Here is an 8897-nt window from a genome sequence, read left to right on the forward strand (position 1 = left end):
TGCTTCCCGTTGCGCCCCCGAGGGCTCCAGGCTGGGCGCAGGCCGAGGCCGGGCCGGCCTCACCTCCGCGCCGTGGGTCACTAGGGGGCATCGGTCGGCGCGTGGCCCGGGGCCAGCCTCACAGCGGTAGGATTCGCACTCAGGGCTCCCGCCTCGTGCCTCGTAACTGTCTTCACTGGGTCTCCTAAGAGAGCGAGGCCTTCAGCCTCGGGTCATCGAGCAGAGAAAGGAACCCTAGAACTAGGCCCTCTTAGCGCGAGCTCTCCAGCCCCACCCCAGCCTCGCAAGTCCCTGGCCGCCCGGGACCCGCCGACCTGCACCCAGAGCTAGGAGCGCCCCAGGTCCCCCGCCGCCCGGTAATCTCGGTTCTCCGCGAGCTTCCACGCCATGGGCTTTGGTCTCGCCAGAGTGGTCAGAAGCTGAGTTTTGCAGATTGAGATGTCCCTCTCCTCCCCAACAAAACGAAAACGCATTCACAGACAGCGTGCAGGGCAGGTGAGATGCCCCTCTTGTTCCCCAAGGGACAGCGCTTACTTGTGGTCAGGGCTGGAAGGAGTTAAATTCGTAGAGTTAGGGCCTGAGTTCTGAGCGGCCGGTTTTCCCAGCCCCAAATTGTTGGCCCGGACTCTGTGACCCTCAACGAGAGGGAGCTGGGCAGTACCGGGAAAGCGTGGATCCCCGAGTGGAATCTGTGTTCGGAATCCTTGCTCTCCCCCTTATTGGCTGTGTGACCTTGGGAAAACCGCGTAACCTCTCTGAACCGCAGTGCTCTCCCTTGTAAAAAATCTCCTAGGGTTGTTGTTGGGAGGCGCGGGGGAGGTGGCGTGCGCCTGAACTCCAGTGCACAGTAGGCTGCGTTAAGTGCTGGCTCCTCCTCCATCACAAAGTACAAGCGAGGTAGGTGGCGACTCCGTCGTGATTGACCCGATGTTTCCAGCCAGGCAAGGAAATCGATCCTTAAAGGACCAGACCCGGGAACCCCTGCCCACTCCGCCCTCGCTTGATAAACAAGCAACTGCGTTCCAAGGACTGGGCTGGACAAGAAGCAGTGCCCCAGCCCCGCCTCGAATTCCCGCCGGACCCGGCTGAATCTGGCTCAGGGTCCTCACCCCACAGCAGCGCGCCGCCCTGATCCAGCAAACATTTATTGAGCACCTTATGTGTACAAGCCCTATCGAGGGAGGGAATTCAGAAACAAAAGCAGGGAGGCAAAGAAAAGGCTGAACGAAAAGAAACAAAAATGGGGAAACCAGGGGACATAGGAGTGGAAGGAGACCCGGACCCAAGGCTTGCAGAAGGGCTGGGGTGCGCGCGGAAGCGGGCTCGGGCGGGGGTCCCAGGGCGGTGGCCGGTTCCATACTGGCTGAGGCGCTGGGTGGGGGAAGGGGGCGCGCCCACTTCGCCTGCAGCTACCGCCAAGCTGGAGCCTCGGTGCGTCTGCTGAGCGCGAACAGTTGCTCATTACTGCAATTATGTTGCTCTAAGGTTGCCTGGACCCTAAATTGCCAAGTTTCGAGGAGCCAGGAGGCCCGGGAGCCCGGGCCGAAGGAGATACCCGATCCTGCCCCGCCATTCACCTATCCCGCACGGGTGGAAAAGATTCCAGTTTGCCGACGCACCGTGAGCTGAGAAAATTCAGACCGCCCCGTATAACCCAGGCGCACTCCCGCGCAAGGGCTCCTTGACGCTTCCCCAAAATCCTGGGGGCGGGGGAAGGATTCCCAGGACCATTTCGCAGATGAGAAAACTGAGGAATGGAGAGACAGAGTGATCTTCCCTACCCAAAAAGTCAGGCAGCCAGGAAGTGGCAGGCTGGGATCAACCACATGGGCTTCTCTGACTTCAAGTTCAGTACAACCCCCAAGACAGGAGAGTCGCCAGGGGTGTTCCAGAAAGGAACCCGGAAGATTTGTGGAAGCCAGGGTGTCCTGCACGCGGTCACTCAGGATGCTGTGTTTATAGAGGGGGGAAATATCCTTTCAGTGTCTGCAAGAAATAGTGATGTACCTAAGCCCCTTTAAGGGGCCGCGTGGGCATACGGAGTACAAGACATTTTAAAATGTAACTCCCCTCTCTTGGGGATGAAGAGGCCCAACTCGGGTTATGGCCTTGCTTGTGCCAGCCCAGAGGCCGGGGACTGCCTGGTCATCGGAACTGCACTCCACAGCAAGCTTGCTCTCTTTTCTTAGGGAGGTGAGTTGTAACAAGTTCAGGCTGCAGCGCCAGCCGCGGGGACAGAGCCTTTGCCAGAGCTACCTAAACTGCAGGATCCGAGACCCAGGGTACCCCGGAACTTGCCCGGCACTAGCCGAGAGCCCACCTGGGGTGCGTGCATGCAACCCTGCGCTCTCTTGGAATTCGAGGCTGACCTCCCCTAGGGCTAGAAGCCGCGCAGTGCACCACAGACTCGGTTTCCACATCGTGAGACGGTCTCTATCCATGGAGACGTCCACCCTCCCCGAGTCCAAAGCCAGGTACTTCGGGTTCTGACAACCCTTGGTTTGCTGGCTTCCCATTGCAAAGGCTCCAGCAAAGGCTGCCGGGGGGCTGCCCAGCGTGGAGTTTGGAGTCACCGTCACTGCCGGACAGAGGTGGAGGGGGGAGGGGCGCAGATCTGGTGAGAATTAAGCCAGGGCCCCCAACTCGAAAGAGAACAGAGCGGGGCCTGGAACATAGTAAGCTTTATTTGCTGGAGGTCATTTTCTGCCTTCAACATCCTCACAGTATTGCCCCCAGAAGGCTAAACTTGGCGCTTGTTCAAATATATTCTCCTGGTAGCCTGAATATAACCTACTATATAAAAGAAAAACCAAGTTTGTAGGCAGGGCTCATGCAAAGGACACACCAAGGCGGGAAGTGTATGGTCGCCCTGGGTTTTCAGTAGTTTTTTTTTTTTTTTAAGGGTTGTAATAGGAAGTGTGAAGGCGCTCACATTCTGGGAGCTCAAAAATTAGTTCCGAAAACCGCGTCTACACCGGCGCGGCGATTTAGAGAAGCAAAGCAATGCCTCTCCATCCCCCACTTGGCCTCCTGTGGGAAAAACAGGTTTGCGGGGGTGGGAATTGTCTGGATTAGCTGTCTGCAGTCATCAAACCATTTGGGTGATTCGCTTTGTTTTCATAGACAGGTTAAAAGGGGAGAAAAAAGAAAGAGTCGGTTATGGGTCGCCTGAGCAAGTGTCGATTTCAGCTTAAAGTGAATTGGAAAATTGAGCCTAATTATCCTAGGTAATTGCTTCAATTCTCCACTTGACTTTGCTAACGCGGATCTGTCCTGTGTGTTCAAAAAGACACCCCCCTCTGTCCCTGCATATCCCGTTGTCACCTTTGAAAAGTTGCTGGCATCAAACTACCATCAAACTGAAAGCAACTGTACATGTGAAGAGATGGCAAGAAGTAAAATTAAAAGACTAAATCAATAAGGAGATAATTTCTTGTAGCTTAAAATTAATTTATTTAACAAATATAGCTATAATATAAATGATAATAAAATTTCAAATATACAGTATATTACAACAATCCCTTCCAAAGGGAATCTTGAGAGCCACCCAAATGTACTGTTAAATAGAAACAGAATTTTTAATTTTTATTTTACAATTTCTTTCTGGTACTGGTAAGAGAGAGGTCCTTTCAACCTACCTTTGTCACGCATCTGTGTATCCCTCCCCCCAAAAGCAAATGTTTTGCTGTTGAAGTTCTCTTAAGTTTTCCAGTGGAAGGACCTGGGATCCGTCTCCCCTGGAAAGTTCTCTTTCTCTCCCACTGTTCTCATTTCCGACATCTTCAGACATGAATTTCTCTGTGCTTTTTCCTGCCTGGTGCAGGAGGCACAGCCTCTAATTCTGGTGCAACCACTAACTCTGCTGGGGACTGTGGATACAATTCTCAGCCTCTCTGGCCTCGGTTCCCCCATCTATAACTCGAGGGGGTAGATCTAGCTTCTAGAAGAGCGTTATGGGACCCTTCTAGCCGCTTTGGGGGAGGGGATCAGACTTCAGAGAGTGAACTCAGGGGTCAACCGAGAGGAGAAACCAGAGCAGTGTAGGGGTTAAAGGGAAGGAGCCAGGCGGGGCCGAGCAGGGGAGCTTCTTGGGGGAAGGCTCCTGCTGCTTGCTGGAGAGATCGGCTGGCACCACAGGTAGGCGACCCTGGGCCCTCTATGTCAGGTGGTACATGCTGTAGCCTACGTGGGCTGTGTAGAGTCCCACGGGCGCCACGGGCAGCGCGGCGCGCTGGAAGGGGCTGGAGGCACCGTAGAGCGAGGCGCCCGCGGCGGCCGCTACGGCCGCGGGGCCGCCGAGGGGGAAGGACAGACCGAAGGCTGCGGGGGGCAGCATGGGTTTGGCGGCCATCTTCAGCTTCTCCAGCTCTGCCTCCTGCAGTCTCTTGGCCTTGGCGCGGCGGTTCTGAAACCAGATCTTCACCTGCGTCTCCGTGAGGCTGAGCGAGCTGGAGAACTCGGCGCGCTCGGCGATGGACAGGTACTGCTTCTGGCGGAACTTGCGCTCCAGCGCCAGCAGCTGGGCTGTGGTGAAGGGCGTCCGCGGCTTGCGGTTGGTCTTGTGCTTGCGCAGGGTGCAGGCCGGGGGGCTCAGCCGCCCTAGGGGGCCGAGAGAGAGAAACGCAGGAGGTTAAGACACCCGCGCGGGAGAGTCATCGGCCCATAAATGGGAATAATATTAAATTACAACACCCGCTCTTCATTTGTGTGGAGCACCTCAGCGCCAGGCACCATGAGAAGCGCTTGGAAAATATTTCTCCAATTCCCACCGCAGCCCCTCAGGGTAGACGTTCTTGTCTACCTTTTGCAAATGAGGAAACTAAGATTCCAGGTGACACGTACCCATGTTCAAGGCCCGAAATAACTGGGAAGAGGCGGGACAGCCCTTAAAGCTAGATGGCCGCTTAAGAAGGCCTTTCCCAGTGGGGCCTTCTCCACCTCCACGCCACGCACATTGGGACAGTGGATGTTAAAATGGTGAAACGCGTGGAAACAGGCCCTGCACCCAGCCCGGGATCACGTTTAGTTTTAGGCGTTGGCCGAACATTTATCTGTGCCCACTAAGTGGTCAGCGCTGGGCTAGGCCGTTCTGTGGCCTGGAATCCAGATCTCTGATTTCCACTCTTTCCCTTGGAACAATGCGTTCCTACAGGGTTTTAAGCTCGGTCCCTGCTGACTGGAGGTGGAGCGACCCCGGATGTCACGAATGTCGCACCACGGCCAAGTCTCAAATATAAAAAGTGCCATGGTTTGAGGAGGCACTTCATCTTAACGGGGCTGCTTCTGATTGTCTCCTGCGCCTCTCCCACCACCAGTGCCTTGGCCTCTGGTCACTTTCAAATGTGTGTGTGTGTGTGGGGGGGGTGCCTCAGTCCGCAGAGATCAACACTGCTGGTGCCGAGGTGTCTTTTCCTGGGACAGGGTCTGCTGGGCCAGTCAACCCCTGCCACACCCAGCAGCTGCGGCCAGTTAAAACAGGGACCAAAATTATTCCCAGGACAACAGAGATCCCGTCGACTTTGGGTCGGGACCCAGGCCCTAAAAGAATCCTCAAGTCCTGGAAAGGACGCTTTGCCTATGCAGCAGCTGCTCTCGGGGGAGCAATTAATTCAAATCGAGAATGTTTCACCAGGCGGGTTTTGCCTAATTATGCAATGTTTTTTGCACGCTTAAAAAAAAAAAAAAGATCCTTTGGGCTCTCAGGCCACCAGGATGTGAGTCAAACGAAATCTCGTGTTAACATCCCCGCTTCTTCCCTGGTCGAGACCATTGAGAGTCCGGGAAGCAGTTGGCCCCTGACTCCCTTTCCGCCGGGCCACCCGAGGGGCGGGCGCCGAGGGAAACGTCACTCCCTTCGGTAGCAACAGCCCAGCGCTGGGCCACCTTCTCCGGCCGTTAGGCCCAGGGAGGGGCTGGCCTTTCAAAGACGTTTAATCCCCAGATAAAAATCATTCCTCAGCATCACGCCATTGAATTCGGGTTGCTATTATGCCGCGCAAAATAATCAGAGGAAACGAGGAAAACTTGGGAATTTCCCGTGCTCCTGAAATATCTCCGAGTGTGTTCGCTGCGCAGAGAAGCCAGGGGGCCGGGAGGCCTTGGAACGACCCCGGAGGCGTCTTTGGCGGCTGGAGTCAGCTTCCATGACCCAGTCCGAGACATTTAGGAGCTCCCTACCGTGTTGCAGGGGGCGCCTCCCACTAACTGACTTGGTGCCCCGCCCCCTCCCCCTAAATGATCCATCCACCCAGAGCACCAAGTGTCTACCTGAAACACGAAGGTGGGGGGGAGGATTTTGCAAGAGATTCGGAAATACTTTGGGCAAAGAAATACTTTGGGGGAGGGGTTGGAGAAGGGGAGGGGGCGCACCAGGCTTCTAGTATGAGAAAGTGAAACTCTGCGCACTGGAAAGGTGTCCGCACCCCTAGAACCCACCCGTTGCGGGAACGGCGAAGTAACAGGGCTTAGGGTCTGAAAGAGGAGCCAGGCGGGACTCCTGGGGTCGTTTGGGGGGTAGGAGGGGCAGGAGGAGAGGGTGCCCAGACACCCGTGTCCTACAAGTGAACTCCTATCCGCAGCGTCGCCTAGACAAGGCGAGGAGCCCGCGAAAGTGGACCGAGTGCTGGGCCTCAGCCAGGCCTCAACCCTCTTCCTGGGTGGGAGTGGGGTGAGGCATCAACCGCTGGCCTCCCCGCCAACCCATCTGCAGCACGGGCTCCGGGTACCCGGCTGCAGGTACGCAGACGTCCGAGACAAGCAGGCGCCGGCGCCCGGCCTGGCGCCCTCGGGTCCCGCACCCCCGCCGGCCCCCTCCCCCGCCGCCTGGGTTCTGGCTACTCACTGGCCGGGGGCGGGGAGAAGCGGGGGTTCTGCAACCACGGGGTCCTCTCGGGCTTCTCGGGGCTCTCGGCTTTGACGAGCGCATCTTCTGGCAGCTTGAGGAGTCCTCCCACCGAGAAATGGCCGAGCGGCCGCGGCGAGGACGGCGCATCCGGGGCGCCCAACGACCCGGGCCGGGAGCCCAGAGGCTGCGCGGAGCCGCCCGCCGCCTGTGCGCCCTCGGAGGCCGCCAGGACGCTGTCCTTGGCCCCGGGCTTCCTGTGATCGGCCATGAGCGCCTCCACGCTGAAGGGCAGAAGCGAAGGGGACACTTTGGGCTTGGCCCCCTCCTCGTCTGCGCCCATGGCGGCCGCCGTGGCCGCGGTGGTGCTGGGGGTCTGGCCCCCGCCGCCCCCCGCCGGCTTGCCGAAGGCGGAGTCCTCCACTTTGACACCGAGTGGCAAAGAAGTCATGTCAGCATCCGGGGCCATGCAGAGCCGGGCCCCCCCTCCAGCCTCAGCTCCGGCCAGCCGCCGGGCATGAGCTTCGGGCGGGCTGGGAGCGCGGCCGGCCTCTGGGATTGCCCGGGGCCCTGGCCGGGCAGGCCCTCCCGCGCGCGCCTTTCGCCCCTCCCCAGAAGACCAGCTCCGGCGCTCCGGGCCTGCTTATCCGCTGGCGCCGCCGCGCAGGCCGAGTTCCCGGGCGCACCAGCCGGCTCCGGGTCGGGCCGCAGCTCCCCAGAGAACTTGTTAATAAGGCGAGGCCAGTGCGGCGGCGGCCAATCAGAGAGCGAGGGGGCGGTCCCGGCGCGATCCATTGGGCTCCGCTCCGGTGGACTCGCTCGGAGGCGCGCAGGGCTGGGTCCGGCCCCGGGAGGGCAGAGGAGGGGAGGGGGCGCTCGAGAAACGTTCCTCTGCGCTAAAGCCCGCCTGTCCCTGTGTGGTTCCTCCTGGGTCTCTATTTTACTGTGTTCCTGGGGGACTTACCCTTGTTCTCAGTCCTTCTCTTCTGCTCTTCCCTCTCCTCCCCTTCCTTTATCGCCCCTCTTTCCCAATCCCTCCCTTTTTTCTCTACTCCTTTCCTGTTTCTCTCTCCTACCTCTCCCCTTACCTTTCTGTTCAGTCAGTTGCTGTGTCTGTTTCTACCCAGTGGATAGTGGAGGATAGTCCTCCTCGAATATCTGCCCCCCCCCCTTCTCTACCACGATAATTTGTGTTGAAGCCATTTCTTGTATATTCTTTTTATAGTTTAAAAAATCTGCAGGGTTATTTATTATAGTAGAAATACATAACATTAATTTCTTCTTTAAGCATTCATTTTCTTCTGTTCCAATCTTCAAAACTTTACCTCTGCGTAAAAGTGGGCCTTTGTCTCCTAAGCGCTGGACTGAAGTTTGCCCAAGAAGCCACGCTCCCGTGGTGCTATGGATGTTAACAATAAGAATACATTATGTTATCTGGAATGGATAATCGAGTTTCATACCCGATGTGTACTTTCCAGCTGTAAACTTTCAGGAGGATTACAGCACCTATACCAACGACCGGCTCGGGGACGAAGCCAATCCTTTTGATATAGAACTTATTGAATATAAAACCAACAGAAACGTCAACAAAACACTGATCTGGCCTTAACGTAACTTCGACCAGCGTGTCCGCAAAAACAATAACAGTCCCTATCTCTGGATCGCTGATCTTGTGTGTGTGTGTGTGTGTGTGTGTGTGTGTGTGTGTGTGTGTTGGGGGTAGGGGGAGGCGCATTTGGGAGAGACGGCCAAGAAAAGAGGACTGATCCTGGGACGGATCCTTGGTGCTGGGCTTGAGAATTTTTATTTTGCCAATTTCGGAGGAAACGTGATTTTATTTTTGCTGTTAAAAAATAGAGGAAAATGAGTTGGGGGTGTGGGGAGACGGAGGATCTACACAAACTCGGGTCGGGGCTCGGCGGTTTTCTGAACCTCTTCTTTATGGCTTCTTATCCCGGGGCCCAGGCCGGCGGCTCCCGGGGAGCTGGCGGCAGTGATTGGCGGCTCACCGGGACCGGCCATTGATGGCTGCGGGGTTCTAATCTCCAGGAAACAC

General features: G+C 56.9%; 1 protein-coding gene across 1 annotated transcript; it reads right to left on the reverse strand.

Annotated features, from left to right (window-relative positions):
* Nucleotides 1-3441: 3441 nt before the first annotated feature.
* MSX1 (msh homeobox 1) lies at nt 3442-7533 on the reverse strand. Its single transcript, XM_082644701.1, has 2 exons — nt 6842-7533; nt 3442-4599 (listed from the first exon to the last, which is right to left on the reverse strand). Exons 1-2 carry the CDS (start codon nt 7308-7310, stop codon nt 4157-4159), a joined length of 912 nt encoding a protein of 303 aa, XP_082500827.1. The 5' UTR covers nt 7311-7533; the 3' UTR covers nt 3442-4156.
* Between the last annotated feature and the right edge of the window lie 1364 nt (nt 7534-8897).

The sequence above is a fragment of the Mesoplodon mirus genome (genome assembly GCF_964341445.2).
Source record: "Mesoplodon mirus genome assembly, chromosome: 2".
In the NCBI taxonomy this organism is placed as follows: domain Eukaryota; kingdom Metazoa; phylum Chordata; class Mammalia; order Artiodactyla; family Ziphiidae; genus Mesoplodon; species Mesoplodon mirus.